Raw genomic sequence first — 17,512 nt, 5'->3', positions numbered from 1 at the left:
ATGCCTAGATTTTGCCTCATGTTTTTGGTCTGCTCCTCATAAAATTTGTGGGTTTCACTGAGGATTAAAGTCACAAGATAATGGCAGCTCATTCAAGGTTTCTAACTTCATAACCTTCAGAAAATGCATGCTAATTCAAAAGCTATTACTCTAGCCACTATCTACATTTAAAACAGCAATATTTACAATTTATTCCAGATTCTGAATCCTTGTCCCCTCATTGTTCATAGGTTGGTACTAGGCTATCAGCCCTAGGGCCTATACAAGCCTAGCCATAACAATTCCCTGGCTATTTCTTCCCACATTATTTACTTTCCTGGACCCCTGTTTTGGCTTTGTTCAGAATTCCTGCATTAACAGCCTTAGAGGTACGGCCATCAGTCTAATGGCTAGAACTGCTGGGGGGCATATACATCTTTAAACTGCCCCCGATTGATTTTGGGTCAAAATTTTGCACTGTTCCTCCTAATTCCTAGTAAAACTAGTAGTCTGGGGAGTAACTGTGATGATTTCTTCTAGTAAATAAGGACAATACAGTTACAGACATTTTTTACTTCAGAAAATGTATATTATTCCGCATTCTCTTATTCTGCCAACTCATCATGTTGACACAAACATTTTAAAACGTATTCTTGATTTGTTTTTCTTTTGGATTTGTCCCTGATTTTGCAGGGAACAGGTTGAAAGGTATGGGGCTGGAGTTTGCTTGATGAAAGTAACTGATGCTCTTATCCTTAGCTCAGTTTTAAGCAGTCACTTCTATCTGGCTTTGCAGTGTGCATTTGAAAAAAGTAGGACACCTGATATGCACACACAGAGTAGCTATAATTGCTGGGCTGTGTGTGGAAGAAAATGACTAGCTGGCTGCTGCTGTTTTCCTATTATTCTGGCTATGGTGGGCTAGTGCAATTTGTATGAAGTAATTTAGAATATTTAATGAGTGATAAATGTTTTTCTGGAACAAAGTTGAAATGCAGTACATGGCCATCCTCTTCTCACAATTCAGCTTCTGAACTGTACATAGATATAGCTATAACGGATTGTGTGGGTTACTACAAGGTCTGTGTCAAAATCCACTTACACAGCCTTGATGTGAGGGGGGACCTCTCTGAAGGTCTGTGCAGTCTATCCCGTTTTTATTTTGTTTTAGAAATGACTGTAAACCTGGCAAGTGTCTACTCTGTCCTTAACCCCATCTAGTCTTAAACCAGCCCTGCTCAGAGGTGTACACAAAATATCGCTGTAGCTTGTGTGGGGAATTGAGGATGATGTCAATACTTTTTTAACTTTCCTCTGAACCCTCAGAGGTCACTATCTTATGTTGGTCTGAGGACAGTGTAGTCATTATTTACTTTCCTCACAAACTTCAGAGGGGTGCACAAAGGATGACTAACCTTGTACAGGAACAGTGTACTGTCTAAAAGTAAATTGGAAACATTACTGTATTAGTTTTTCCCCTCATTATTGAAAATCAGATGCAAAGAGCAGTATTGGCTACTTAAAATGAATCCTTAATACAGTGCAACCCTGACAAGTAAAACAGAGTGAGAAAAAAAGAAAAAGTAATTTGGATGACATGGGTAGGCCAGGATGGGGGCACCTACTGATGTGTGTGTATGGGAGGGGGAGCACAGCAGAACTCCTTTGCCTTGTGCACTAGTTAACACAAGGCCGGCCCTGCCCTTCTGTGACACCATATCTACTACTGGGCCTATAAAATAGTTTCAAGCCCACACCTTGCTCCTCCACGCTACACTTAAGCACCTACCTTTAAATTCCATTTGTCTGTTCTACCTCCGCCTCTCAGTCCTTAGACTTCTTGAGCACATATGTTCTAATTCCCAACAATCCTTATTAATAACCACAGAAACAATATCAAAATTTACATCCTCATAAATTTAGAGCAGTATGGCTTTTACAAATCTCAAGAATGAGCTTTTCAATCCAACTACCATTTACTTACAAATTGTGTTACAGAATTGTTACAATAATCTTCTATTTTTGTATTTCTCGACCCACGGGCTGTTCTTAATCCTCTTTAACCCTACTCCAGTAATACTTGTTATTCCACAGAAACCTATCACCAGATCTATACGCATAAAAAAAAAATTACAAATAAATAAGCCCCCTCCCCTTGGACAAGGCTAACAATCGATTTCTTCAATAAAAGCATACCCTACTCACCATGTGTCTTTTGTTCTCTCTACTTCTTCCAGAGACCATCTTTACTCAAACTTTTGACCCAGTGTCCCTGCTGGTACCCCCATCTTCCTGTCAAACTTCACCCACTAGCTGCTGCATTTCAGAAACACTTGGTGATTTGACCTTCTTCAGTTTCTTAGTAATGGACTTCTTTTCTTCGCCTTCAACACAATAATCTACAAAAGCTCCCTTTTGTTTAAATTCATTTCTTATTTCCAATGTCACATCATTTCCCCCAGTAATCTTAATATCCTTACCAAGCACTGTACCTAGCAATCTCCTCATTCCCTCTGTAAGCTCACTTGACATTTGGCAATTCCAAAAGATTTGACTCCAATTCCCACTCATCTCCCACCTCTCATTTTCTCCACACCTTTAATATCTTTTGAGCCACTGCATGAAATCTTTTCCCCCAGTCTGTGAAGGGTCTATATTAGATAACTGAAATCTACTTACCTCGAACCTGTACTCATAAACACCGCAACAGCGAAATTCACTTCAACAAATGACAAAAACTTTCCTAGGGCAAAGGAAGCAATTGTCCAGCACTAGAAGTTTGCCTTTTTCCCCATTGTAGTGCGATCTCAGAGTTAGTATATATAGCTGGGGGGTGCAGCCCCCCACTTTGGTGTGTTTGATTTAATGCAATGTGTTGCGGTGTTATAATGGCAAATGATCACTTATCCTAGTAAATGTTTGATGTTCGCTGAAGTGTTTCGCTGTTGATGAACACAGGTTCGAGGTAAGTAGATTTCGATTATCTAATATAGACCTGTAAAAAACGTATGCAAATACTTTCAGACAAATATCCTTACATTGCCTCACTGCCTTATAAACTAATCTCCTGGTCATTTCTCACTGTTCTTCATTTACTTCCTTGTTGAACAACCTAAACCAGACTGCTTTAAACTCTGCTCCCACCACATTGTGCATCAGCCAGCCCTCTATGCAATCATAAGATCATCTCTTCTCCACCTTTTCTTTCTTTATCCCTTATCTTTGCAGCCAAATTAACTACCATGGGTGTCCTCTTTCTCAGTTCTTAACCATGCAGTCCTTTTCCTCGTTACTTCAAGAGCCATAAAGTCTAAAAATCAACCTCTCAGTAAGTCATACTTTTCTTTCTCCTCTTCCCATGAATTATTAATTCACCAATTAATAATTGGTCCCAGTGTCTAATCTCAGTATGGTGTCTTCTCCACCTTGCTGCTGAAGTCTCCATCACCATTACTTCTTCTGCCAGTTGAGGTGATATCACTTTTCCAGTGCTTCAGATGTCTATTCTAGAATATTTTATTTCTCTCTTTGCCAGTGACCTGCAGAACTGGGGTACCAATGGCCTCATCTCCCTTCCCCACAAGCCTTCACAGATATCACCCATCCCCAACCACAGATTTTTCACTTTCAGCATATTGACCATTTACACTGGCTTTTTCTCTCTCTACAATCTGTACCATATACCTTTCTTTATCCAGCACTCCCAGTCCACCATGCTCCTTATTCAACATCACTCTTTCCCACATCACTCTAGGCTTCGGACGTTCCAAAATAAAATCATTCATAAATTCCTTGAATTTCCTACACACAAACAAAATCAATCCAGAAACAAAGAACAGTCACACTTGTTCCAGGTGGAATTAGAAACACTTAAAAGTATGTTTGCATTTTGGGGATACCCAGAATTGTTTTTGAAAAAAATCTTTGATGAAGTCTGTAGGAAGAGCTCCTCATGGCACTTTATTCCACTATTAGGAAGGTCTAATGCTACACTCACCACCCCTAGTGATAGAATGGGCGACGCAGTAGAGGGAACAAGTGGCAAACAATTCAACAATGGAATGGTGTTGACTTACACTAAAGAATTTGATGACTTAAGGCAGATTTTAGAAAGAAATTGGATCATCTTTGAAGTCAACCCAGATCACCTTAGTACAGTGGGAAAAAGACCAGTAGTGATATACAAAAAAGCTCCTAGTTTTAAATCGATACTGGAAAGAATGGGAAGATGTGAACATAAGGGAAGAATGGTCAAGTGTGGAAACTGTAATCAATGCAAGTTATGTTATGGAAGGTTCTTCTTTTAATATACATGGCTTAGGGTACATAAAACCTAGTGGCAGGTTTACATGTTCCACTAAAGGTGTTGTTTATCTAGGGTTATGCACACTTTGCACAGCATTCTACATAGGGAAAACTAAATGTAAATGCAGACAAAGGATATATCAACACATATACGACATCAAGAAGAAAAATTAAAACAACATCCTATATAGGCACATTAAATCCAACTCTATGCACCAGTTCAAGTCTTGCATTATTGAGCAAGTTAACTTAGGTGAGCTGGGACACACACACACACACACACACACACACACACACACACACACACACACACACCAAGTGATGTCTTCTTAGAATTTTTAGAACTTAAATGGCAACTTAGGACCAATATCACCCAGCCACCAAGTTTAAATGAAAATGTTTCAATTTCCAGCATACTAAAACTCAAAGCTGGATATTATTTTGGGTAATTATGCATTAATGCCATAGGGTACACATTTGTTATGTGCCACATAGGGTGTGAAAAAACTTTTAGTTAACAGTATTATGTAAAAAAAATGTTTTTAATTTTAGCTGAAGTAATCTTTCAAGTGCACTGCACATTGTTGTAAATTATTTCTTTGTAACTGTTACATGTTTTTACTAGCAGGTTTTACAACACAGTATAGCTGTTTATGCTGGCACAGGAAATTTTCCTAATTTGAATATTATGTAATCAATTAATTTAGTATGATGTATAAAAAGGCTTCTTGAGTTATGGGTAATTGTTCTGATGAAGTCCAGTTACCAGAGGACGAAAGCGCTCAACCTGTATTGTTGCTTTATGAGTTTTTTTAAGTAATAAATTTATGTTCTGAGCAGCACTAGACTCTGAAGTCTTTTCCCACCAGTGTGACTGTTCTTAATTTCCTACACATGCGGCCATCCAAGGGCCTTAAAAAGCCATAGTTATTTAAACACATGAGGTACAACATGTCAGTGTAAGGTCTAATACAAATATAAGCTCAGCATTTTCCATTTCTGCAAATTTCTATGTATTTGTAGTCTTTCCATCATCACCTCACGTGTACGGTGTTCCAACACCCTTTCAGAGCTAGTTACCTGCACTCCCAAATAGTTGACTCTCCTACCAGTGTACTTCCTAGATATTTTCAATCCTTCTTCCATATTTACTCCTAGTATTCTATTTTTTCCTTCATTACCTTTACAACCAGAAATAAGACCAAAGTTTTATATCATATGAAATAAAACAGCTAGGTCTTATGCTTGATTTGTCAATGTCAAAATTCCATCATCTGCAAAACATGCAAATTTCAGTTCAGTTCCATATCGGAGAACTGCATACCCAGTTAATGAAAGGTTCCCGATATAGGGCAAATAAAAAAGGGACATTCCTGCCTAATGCTGGAGATCTCAGTGACACTGGATAACTTCCACACACTAACTCTAGCATTAGTCCCTAAAAATATCCTCTATCAGTGATTGGTAAATCAAACTTTTTTTAATACTGCCAACAAAAATTCCTACTACACTCAAGAAAAAAAATTGCACTTAATTCATCTGCTTTTACTGTATGTGTTTCTTCCTACTTAAATTATTTTAAAGAACAAGCAGCAAAAGCAAATCATTCAGTTGCATTTATTCTGCTGCATTTATTACTGCTTGTTAATAGCCTGATTAAACTGTAACTGTTATGCTAAGCCTTTTGGTTTAAGCACTTGGGCTTCAGGCCAGTTTACATTAGGAAGGTTTGTGGTTTACACTCTTGTGGCAGGAGAGGTTACTTGCATCCTTCTAAGTTGGGAATTGCTGGTTGAAGGCTTAGCGTGTCTGTTATTCTAAAAAGTGTGTCTTAGTTCTGGTTTAACCAGTCAGTTATTTTACATTAAGAAGGTCTGTGGTCTGCTCTCTTGTGGGAGGACAGGGTAGATTCTGCTCTTCTGAGCTGTGAATTGCTGGTTGAAGGCTGATTGTGCCTGCTTATCTGAACTGATTTTTTCTGAAATTGATTCACTTTGTTTGCTGTAGCATAGACTAGATTCAGACCTGCTGAATCTAGTTCTGTTCGTATAACCTGAGCTCTAAACCAGCCCATGTTTTTGTTGGAGAATGTTCCCCTGCACCCTGGTGGCAGGAGTGTGCAGTTAGAACTCGTCTGACTGAAGGTTGCTGGAACAGGGCTCAGCTTTGAGCTTTTTTATTGGTTAATTTGTTTAAATCAGTTTGCTCTTGTTTGCTACTGTTATATTTAAGTGTGTGCATCTGTTCTCCTGTGTTAAATCAACCTAAACAGAGTTTAAATATCCTTAGCATAGTCTGGTTACAGGTTTTGCTGTATCCAGACCTGTGTGTGCGACTCCTGTGTTTCCTGCTACACCATCTTGTGTTGGCTGGGGCCTGCCTGCACTTAGTGGGAGTAAGTAAATTGCACAAAGCAGAACGATTCAATAAAGGCAGTCTTCCTGCACTGTGGGTACCACCAATAATTCCAGTCCAAGTCGTTCAAAGCCATTCAAAAACCTTTTATTACCATAAAACAAAACAAGATTTAGCGCTTTCATCTCCCCACCGAAGACCTCTTCAGAATCAATTAATGAATGCTTCCATCACTCATTTATATGAAAACCAATTAAGAATAATTGAAAGCAATAAAACAATGAATCCAAAATCACAATCCAATTGATATGCTTTGTGAATTAAAAACAGAATGTTACAAATGAGATATCCAGAATATATATATATATATATATATATATATATATATATATATATATATATATATATATATATGTATACTATTAGTAAATAAATAAATAAATATTTATAATAAAATTTACAATAAATGTGGGCGCAAAATAAATGTGTGGATAACCTAAGAACTGGATTTAGATATAAAAAATATTCTAGTATAAATATAGATATAAATAGGAGTAAGTAAATTGGTTGGAACTGGTCTGGAATAGGGTGTTTAGCTAAGAGCTCAGGGTCAAGGGTTGATTGGTCAATTCCAGTGTCTCTATTTTACTTTTGTTTTTGTGGCATTTAAACCCCGCGTTTCCATGGGTCGTTGCTTGTTTGCATGCGTCGTTGCTTGTTTACACGTCGCGCACCACCACTGCACTGTTTTAACCCTTTTCAATGTATCTCAGCTGCATTTCTTTTCCTTACCAGTACTCATGTGTAAGTGAGGCCTTCCCTTGCAGCTACTGCATTGATTTCATCCAGCCCTACTCACACCTATAGGTGCTCTCCTTAGATAGTACCCACTCTACTATCCCTGACATCTGTTCCACAGATTCTGACAACCATGGACGAACAATTTTCTATGGTTTCTCCTGCTAATCTGGTTATGGGCATCCTGAGACAGTGTAGCAGCTGCCTTATGTACATGGACAACCCCCCTACTACTATCACCTAGGAACACAATATGTGATAGATGCAGTTACATTAAAAACCTAGAATCCTTGCTGTCTCAATCACAAGCCACTACATCTGGCACTGAGACGGTTGTCTGTGCAAACACTACAAACATGACACCTGTACACCACACTCCTATGTATGCAGAGATTCTCAACAAAAACATACCTAAACAAGAGAGACCTCTGAAGCAAAAACACACACGCATATCACAACCAACAGCACCAAGCACCACACACAGTACACATGCTTGTGTCTCGCAGCCTCTAAGGCCTAGCCACAAATCCAACATACTAGTCATAGGAGACTATTGTGAGACACACAGATGTGCCCCTCACCAGCCTAGGTTCATAGGTTCATACTAGGCTATCTGCCCTAGGGCATTTATAAGCCTAGCCAGAGTGTGTGTGGCTTTCACCACCCTTTAGGATGAGAATACTATACCCATTAGTTTGCTGTGCCTCTGTCCAGCAGTGATACAGAGATGATTCCCGGGATAAACCTACGATCTCCCATCCACTCGTCAAGATTTCTCTTGAACAGAGTCAGTGAGGGGCTCTGCCTCACATAGACTGGGATTCTGTTCCATAGTGTAGGGAGCTGCAATTAGAAAGTCACAGTAAGCTGCTTGTCAAGTGCTAGAATCTGCCATATCACACACGCACTCAAGTCTCTTAACAGGTACTGTTATGACTCTGTTATAGTTCATGTTGGTGTGAATGACTTGAGACATACCACTCTGGAATACATGGAAAGAGACATGATTGAGCTCACCGAGTGTGTGTCCTAGGCAGGTATGTCCCTAGCCTTAAGCAGCATCCTACAGTCACCCTGAATGATGCCTCAATACAAACAGAAAAGGATTGACTTTAACAACTGGCTTAGTTTCTGATGTCATTCCAAGGGGATCCAGTACTTGACAGCCTCTGAGGACATGTCTGACAGACTACAATGGTGTGCTGATATTCATGCAGACACTGAAACCTGGCTCAAAGCCAGGTTACTCATCCTACCATACTTTCAGACCCCAAACAGAGGGCTATAAAGCCAAAAGAGGTGGAGTTTAAATATTTATCAAAGACAAACACCTCCAGGCTGGTCAAACAGTATGATGCACAGTAGACACTCCAAGTGCAGTCAACTGTTGACAAAACACCTACTCAAATCATAGCTAACTACAGACCCCAAACCATGACTCAGGGCACCCACTCCACCTATCTGGACTTGCTTGAATCCACCAAGATTCAACCCTTTACCCTGATCCTGGGTAATTTCAATTACCCAACCATACAGTGGAAGACCTATTCTAGCCCAAACATGAACACTCAGAGATTCCTCGACTTCGTCAATGCCAATGCATTGCATCAGCTGGTCGAAACCCCCACGAGAGATTAAAATATCCTGGACCTGGTACTAACCAACATGAGCAGCCACTGTAGCACCCCTACAGTGTCATCCTCCTTGGTAAGATCCAACCATAAAGCGATCACCTTTGACGTCACCATCTCCCCTGAGCCCCACTCCCCCCATCAGGGTCAAATAAAAAAAAAATTCCAAAGATGACTACAATCTCCTGAGATCAGGTATAAGCAGCTTCACAGCCACATTCTCTTCAATCAGTACTAGCACTAATGCCCAAGCATACACCAAAAAAATATATGAGCATATGAGCACCTACTTAGCTGCATGGACTCGGCAATACCTGACAGGACCAAATCATCTTTCTCAAGGAAGAGTAAACCTGTCTGGCAGACTGCAGCAACAAACAAACTCTACAATAAAAAGAAAATAAAATTGCTGTTCAGGACCAAGAAGAAGCAGGTGCTAAGTTGAAAGCAATCTCTCCTTTGTCTGCACAGGCAAATAAGGTCACTGGTAAAATCCTCTAAGGCTAACTTAGAGTCCAAATTGGCCATGTCCACTAAGGACAATCACTAGACCTTCTTCACATACGTCCACCATCTCAAAGGTAATACCCAAATCTGCTCTCGTGGTCAAGATCACCACATACACAAAAGTTGTAGATATACACAAAAGTTGTAGATATACCCAACAAGTCATAGATATAGCCAACCTGCTGGCAGACAGATTAAGTGAAAACTTCACCCCCCTGTCTGCCCATCTGTAAACCAGGACACCCCCAGCACCTGCCCCCCTCCCCTCATCACCAGGGAGTAGGTCTTTAATGCCTTCTCAAAGGCAATAAAATACAGCCTCCATGGGACCTGATAACATCCCTTGCTGTGTCCTACATTAAACTCAGGCATGAGCTCTCAGCACCATTAGGCACCCCATTCAACCACAGTCTGAGCACCGGCTTCTTCCCAGCTGAACAGAGGACAGCCACGGTCATCCCTTTACACAAAGGTGGAGCATCCACTGACCCAGGCAATTATTGGTCCATCAGCCTAACTAGCCTGATCTGTAAGGCCATGGAACACATTATCATGGACCTTATAAACAAGGACACTAGCAACCTCCAAATGCTTGACCCCACATAGTCTGGTTTTGTCAAAAGTAGATCATGCCTGTTAAACTTGATTGACTTCTCCAAAACAGTCACCAAAGCCATGGACGAGGAGAAGACTCTGCACACCACCTACCTTGACCTAGCCAAAGCCTTCAACTCTATTCCCCACTCAGGCATAATAGATAAACTCTCCCAGCTAGGCATCAACCTGTATGCTACCAGATGGGTAGCTAGCTGGCTCACTAACAGAACCCACTCATTCAAAATAGGGAAGCCACCTCTGGTAGTAGACATGTAACAAACGGCATACCCCAAGGATCGGTCTTGGGCCTCTACTGTTTGGGATATACTTTTATGAGGTGCAAGCCAAAATCAGTGGTCTGCGGCTGACCAGGTCTGCAGATGACTGCAAGCTGGGCGCTGTCTTAAATTCAAGTAGTGATGTGAACATCCTTCAAGAGGCCCTTATCCAAACTAATGACTGATGCCAGAAGCATGGCCTCAAAGTGAATGCCAAGAAATGCATCATTATCCGCTTTGGGGAAAATGGCGTCCCCACTAATTATCACACTAACAATGTACTAAGCACACAATCTGTCATGAGGGACATGGGCACCCAGGTTGATAGCAGCCTGACTTTTGACCATGGCCCACCTCATAAGTAAGGGCATTTCATCCAGGAACAAGCAGGTTATAACATCCCTGCACTCCTCCCTTATCATACCCATTACCAAGTACAATACCCCCTTTGGCATGAACACTGCCAAGCACATGCAGCAGCTGGAGAGACCACAGAGTTTCCTGACCAGGAAAATCCAGGGTCTCAAACACCTATCCTACACAGGTAGGACTTTTAGCCTGTCCCTCTACTCGCTCTTCTACAAACTGCTCTGAGATGACCTCTGTCTGGCATACAAGGCCATCTCAGACCCAGCCTTGACGGAGTTGCTGCACATCTGCAAGTCAAATTCCACTCGTGCAACCCGCACGCAAGGCTTCAACCTGGTCTGTGATATTAATTGAACTTGTTGGCGGGGTAGATTTGTGTCCCAAAGACTCCCCCATCTGTGGAACAGACTCCCTCTCCATGTCAAGCAGAATACCTCACTAGCCCTCTAACAGGAACCTGGACGACTGGATGGGAAACAGAAAATACACCCCTGGGATCCCACCTGTATCCCTGCTGCACAGAGGAAGTAGATACTGACTTTGTGATGACATGGACGAAATTCTTGGCTAGGCTTGTAAGGGCCTCGGGGCCAACAGCCTAGTATCGTCCTATGAACCTTCTCAGCATCCAAGACGATCAATGCTACCTCCCGATTCTGTCTCTGGGCATCTTCAAGTACCATTAATGTCCTTATATTACAAGTATTCCTACCTTCCACAAAGCCGCACCGATCTATATCAACCACCTCTTTTACAACTGGAGCCAGTCTTCAAGCCAAGATAGTTCTAAATATTTTACAATCATTACTTAATACAGATATAGTGCAGTATGAACTTGGAGTTTAGGATTTTTCCCTGCCTTTGATATAACTACTACTATTCTCTTTTTCCATGAGTTGGGACAACACTCTTCCCTCAATATCTTCTTTAGATTGCCCATATTTTAGTTATGTTCTCCTGCATCAGCTTCCATACTTCAACTGGGATGCCATCAGATCTGGTGATTTACCAAGCTCCTGTTTCCGGATGGCAACTTTAAACTCCTATTCCATAATTTTCTTCATCAACCCTCTCCTCTTTTCTTCAGTAAATGTGGGAAGACTCACCCTTTCTCAAAAAAAAAAAAAAACTCTTTAGATTGTAGTACCCTCTACTTCAATAGTTTTTTTTTTTTTTTTTTGTTACAAATAAAATATAAATCTAAATAGCATCTTAGAAAATTCCACAAAAATCCAAACAATCCTGGGAGTGTCCTCCGTCCCTTTGTCTAACAACTAGAAAATTGTCTTCTCAGTTCTTTTCAAACTTTCACAGCCGTGGGTGTATTACACCATTTAACTCCTGAACCACTGCCCTGTAAGCGCAGACCCTCTTATCCTCAGTCTTCTGCTTCTCATTCTGTAGGATCTCATTTTCTCCTGCTTCTCCACCATCAGCTGTTTCTTCCACATTGGAGATCCTTCAAAGTTAAGATACCTTCTCTCCTCCTCCAAAATTAGTTCTTTCATCATAAGCCTACCATTTCATCTCTATCCTAAAGGCACATTTTAATTAATCTCATTCTTCTGCCATGACCTCTATCTTCTTACCCATTACATCTCCAAAAATCTCCATCACCTTATCCTTCGTTTTGTCTTTAATGAGCAACTATGTAGGGAATATTCAGTGTCTATCCACTGACACTCTGCTGTTGGGTTTCATTATTATATAAACAAAAGCACCATCAGAAAATATAATAGGCCACACTTTCATCTGCACTATTCTCTCCTGATGTTTCCTAACAAAAAGCTCATCTATTCTCGACCAATTCCTTTGTCTTGGACTGAAATAAGTATAGCTTTCCTTCCTCCCTTTACATAGTTCATTCAGCCAGCAATCTTCTAGCCCCCAAAGCATTTAGTAAAGTGTTGGTCCTCTTTTCTGTTTTAGCTAACCTATTCCCTCTACTCTTGCCAGTGACATCTTCCCTACAGTCTCCTGCAAATAATACCCCCTCCTAAAAATACATTACATTTTCTACCAACTGCCTTATTGTATCAAACTTTGTCTAAATGGTATGTAAACAGAGGCAAACTTCACCAACTCCGCTCTTATTCTGCCTTTCCACCCTGCCATACAGCCGTTCCCACTTCATAAAACATTTTAGCTGCCACGTGAAGCATCTTGGTTCCCAAGATAACTACCCCTCTTCTCCCAACAGTGCAGCCATCCTGTGCAAGGATTTGGTATCCCTTTCTTTCTAATTTTAATTATTCCTGTTCATACTATATGGGCCTCCTAGCATTTAATAACATTATATATCCCATCATGCTTGACTGAGCTTGTCAGATCATTTACATTCCAGAACAATACATTCCTAGACATATCAATACTGAAATAGAAGACTTAAATGGAATTTCCAGGCTCCCAAACTAATCTTAGAATAAACTTTCTCCATTTGTTTGGTCTTGTACCTCATTCTTTCCATCTTAGTATTCCTATCTTCTCCTCATCATGATGACATACCTCTGCACAACTACTAAAATATGTTCCTTCTGTATCTCATAGCAAAGAAGGTTTTCATAAGTTCCCCTAGTATACCTCACAACTGTACAGATTTTTTTTACTCAAATTTCTGGTAAATTTTTCATAAAATTGTGGTTTTCTGGCAAATCACTGGCAAGTCAGAAAATAATGACAAAAGTTTGAGTATCAGACATCATACCCTTAAGAAAATTAATGCCAACACAACACCTGTTAACTTTCTAAGTTTGCAAGAGCAACATTTAAAAAATGTCCCTATTTTTGGCCTTCTACCCCCCATCCCAATTAGTTACGACTTCTGATAATAGTTAAGGTGTTTACCTTCACAAATAGAAGATACAGGGCTTGATTATCGGCTTTGAAGGGAAATTGGATAGGCTTAAAATGGCCTGCTAGGGCAGTTACGCTAGTACTAATCTACAAATTTTCATCCAGATTTCTTGCTCTTAGAGGTTGAGAGGTATGTTCCCTAGTTACACTTGAAATCAAATAACGTCACTCTGTCCATGAAATTCCCTTTACTTCCCTAAATACAAACAAAACTACGTACAAATACATATATACTAAAAACTCTTCCAAATTCAGATTTGATGCAGCCTTCTTCTCCACAGCACAGTCTTCTCCACAGCACAGTCTACTCATATCACTCTAGGACATAGCCCTGATTTTACAGACTCCATCCCTACCTCTCAACCTCTTAGTGCAAGAAATCTGGACAAAGCCTGACAAAATGGGGGACAAAGACCCAAAAATAGGCACATATTTTAAATATTGCTCTTATAAACTAGAGCAACATAGTTTGCTTTAACATGCATTTTCTGAAGAATTTGAAGTCTGAAACTCAAATGTATTTTATTATTTAGTGATTCAAATCCTCAGATAAACCCAGTGATTTGCCAGAAAAACCACAAATGTTATGAGGAATAGAACAAAAATATGATGCTAAAAATCTGGACAGTTGAGAGGTATGAATCCATACTTGTCAACTACATTTCCTACAAAAGCACCACATCTACTGGATATGCCTCCCCAATCACTCATTTATCTCTCAAATCATTAACCCCCCTCATTCCACAACCTAAGTCTACTCCATAAACCCAATATTTTACTCTCCATGCATGCACAAGGTCCCACGAATTGACTAGATTTAATCGGTCCTTGGGCGGTTCCTGTCTAATATTACCCTAGCTCAATCCTTCCTGTTAAAAGTATTAAATGCACGTTACTTTAAATTGTCTCTGGTACCTGTACAAAGCACACCACCTAATTTCTTAAGGCTAATCATATAAAGAGCAAGAATTAATTAGTTTTTTTTTTTTTTGTGATGTTTAAACCACCTTGCAAAAGCAGGTAAAATAAACTTCCGCGTTTCACTCGTCTACGTAGCGCATGACGATATTTTCCGTAAAAGATGGTGCAAGTAATCGAATGAGCTTTTCTGCTCATACATCCTGCCACAATAACTCACTGACAGATTACTTACTTTCACCCGTTTGTCCATGGTACTCCCCCATTCTCGCTGGGAAACCAACATTTCATCTGCCTCTTCATCAAACACATCGTCTCCGCTGTGTGACACGCTTTTAAGCCACGACATTAGGGCATATATTACCTAATGTGTACATTTATCCCACTCTATACAGATACCCTAAAATCTCCGGTCCACAATTGGGTGACGTCATCTCATTCCGCCACTAGAAAAGGCAGCGTAACTCGGGTGCAAGAGAAAACGCCAATGTTCGCCACTAGAAAAGGCAGTGTATGTCGTTGACAAGAGAAAACGCCAATGTTTACAGTGCAAACTGTAAGATCGATTTAAACTGGAAAACCCGCCCATGTTTGGCCATATCCTGCATGTAGTGCACTTGAAGCATTATTATTTTGTCCATACCGCTCAGCTGTCCAGATTTTTGCCTCATATTTTTGGTGTGTTCCTTATAAAATTTGAGGTTTTCTGGCAAATCGTCCTGGATTTAAATCAGTAAATAGTGGCACACATTGGAGTTTCAGAGTTAATATCCTCCAGAAAATGTATATAATAGGGTTACCACCAGTCCCTCTTTGAGCAGTTGTGTCCTGCAAAAAATAAAAAGGAAATGTCCTGAGATTTTAGGACAAAAATAGTTTCTAAGTTTTCTTTAATAGTTGCATAAAACAGTTATTTTTGTATCTGAAACGCTTAATGTTATATGAAATAGCATAAGCAACTCAAATACTACAAGAATAAGCTTTTATTTTGGCAAAAAAATGAAGTTCTGTCCTTTGCACTGTCTGTGGGTATGTTTTGTATTGCAAAATCTCACCTTTCTACAAGAAATGTCCCACTGTGGCAACCCTAATAGCAATATTTAAAATATAACCTTTTTTTTGGACCTTTGACACCCACCCACACACACACACACACACACACACACACCATTATTTAGACTTTCTTCTGATTTCTTGGAATTAGAAATTTAAGGGAATGATTCTATGTTAAACTTAAGCAGAATATATTTGTGATATTGCAATGTCATGTGGAACTTCAATTTATTAAACAGCCTTTTTAGTTCTCAAGTAAAATATGCAATTGTACTAAAACCCACGGTAGTGGTGCTGCGGTAGCGTTGTCGCCTCACAGCAAGACGTCCCATTCGATTCTCAGCTAGAGCGTCTTCTGTTTGGAGGCATGCATGAATGAGCTTGCCTTCGTTGAAGGTTGTGCGTCAGGGCTGGTAACTCTGCACGTAAAAATCCACTACCAAACATTAGCGGACCAGAGTTCTGCTGTGGCGACCCCTAACCGGGATAAGACGAAAGACACAACAACTTAACAAGGAAGGACCCCTCTCTCTCCCAGTCATAGGCAGGGGTGCAAGGGCACCCACAGGCAGGTGCAAGGCCCCGGAACCAGCTGTCTGGGAGATTACTTTTCTTTAAAAAAAAAAAAAATCTTTTTTTTTTTCACTCTTTTTTTTTTTAAGGGTGTTCAAGAATGCCCTTTGCATCTAGTCGCACAGATGCTTCTGCGTCTGTTCGACCAATGGTTTACATTTTCATCTTCCATGCATGTGTGTGTATTTAAGTGTTTAAGGTGTGTGTGTGTGTGTGTGTGTGTGTGTGTGTGTGTGTGTGTGTGTGTGTGTGTGTGTGTGTGTTTGTAAGAGGGAGGTAGGGGTTTGTGTGTGTGTGTAGGGAGTCATACCTCACAATTATCCAGATTTTTGCTTCATATTTTCAGTTTGTCATAAAATTTTGTTTTTTTCTGGCAAAACACTGAGGATTGAAGTCAGAAAATAATGTCAGACGTTTGAGTTTTAGACTTCATATCCTTAGAAAATGCATACTAATGAAAACTTTGTTTTATCCACTTTCTAAGGAGGTAGAGGAATGTATATGTGTGTCATACCTCTCAACTCTACAGATTTTCACAGAATGTCCAGATTTTTGCCTTATATTTTTGGTCTGTTCCTCATAAAAATTATTTTTTTTTGACAAGTCACTGGGATGAGCTAAGGATTAAAGTTACTAAATAATGACATGTATTTGAGTTTCAGACTTCATATCCTTTACAAAATGCATTCTAACATAAATCCTGTTACTCTAGCAACTTTCCAAATGTGTCCCTAGTTTTGGGCCTTTGTCCCCAACATTATAACAGGCTTTGTCCAGATGTCTTGTGCTAAGAGATTGAGAGGTATGGTGTGTGTGTGTGTGTGTGTGTGTGTGTGTGTGTGTGTGTGTGTGTGTGTGTGTGTGTGTGTGTGTGTGTGTGTGTGTGTGTGTGTCTGTGTTTGTATAGGAAGGAGTTAGCATACCCCTCAGCTGTCCAGGTTTTTGCCCCATATTTCTCCTAAAAAGGATAGAAGTTGCTAAAAATAATAGACATTTGAGTTTTAGATGTCATATTCTTTAGAAAAATGCATACTAACACAAATCCTGTTATTCTAGCATTTTTTTTAGTTCATGAGAGCAATATTTATAATCTGTCCCTATTTATTTTAGGCTTTGTCCATATTTCTTGCACTAAGAGATTCAGAGGTGTGTGTGTGTGTGTGTGTGTGTGTGTGTGTGTGTGTGTGTGTGTGTGTGTGTGTGAGAAAGAAAGAGAGAGAGAGAGAGAGTGAAATGCCCTATTTAGAGTTAGCAGGTGGAATTTATTTTCAAGTGCATTTTCAAGGAATTGTGAGC

General features: G+C 40.0%; 1 protein-coding gene across 1 annotated transcript in view; it reads right to left on the bottom strand.

Moving 5' to 3' along the window:
* YAE1 (YAE1 maturation factor of ABCE1) overlaps positions 1–15,072 on the bottom strand; it is a 105,440-nt gene extending 90,368 nt beyond the window's left edge. Inside the window, exons 1-2 of the mRNA XM_044065595.1 lie at positions 14,725–15,072; positions 3,605–3,780 (exon numbers count right to left, since the gene is read on the bottom strand). Of these exons, the coding sequence (XP_043921530.1) occupies positions 3,605–3,780; positions 14,725–14,939 (391 nt within the window). The 5' untranslated portion in view covers positions 14,940–15,072. The remainder of the gene's footprint in view (positions 1–3,604; positions 3,781–14,724) is intronic.
* Between the last annotated feature and the right edge of the window lie 2,440 nt (positions 15,073–17,512).

Source organism: Protopterus annectens, chromosome 3.part0 (assembly GCF_019279795.1).
Source record: "Protopterus annectens isolate FY-2018-M chromosome 3.part0, PAN1.0, whole genome shotgun sequence".
Taxonomy (NCBI): Eukaryota; Metazoa; Chordata; order Ceratodontiformes; family Protopteridae; genus Protopterus; species Protopterus annectens.
The sequence above is the reverse complement of the archived record's forward strand: the minus strand, read 5'-3'. Positions and strand labels throughout refer to the sequence as shown.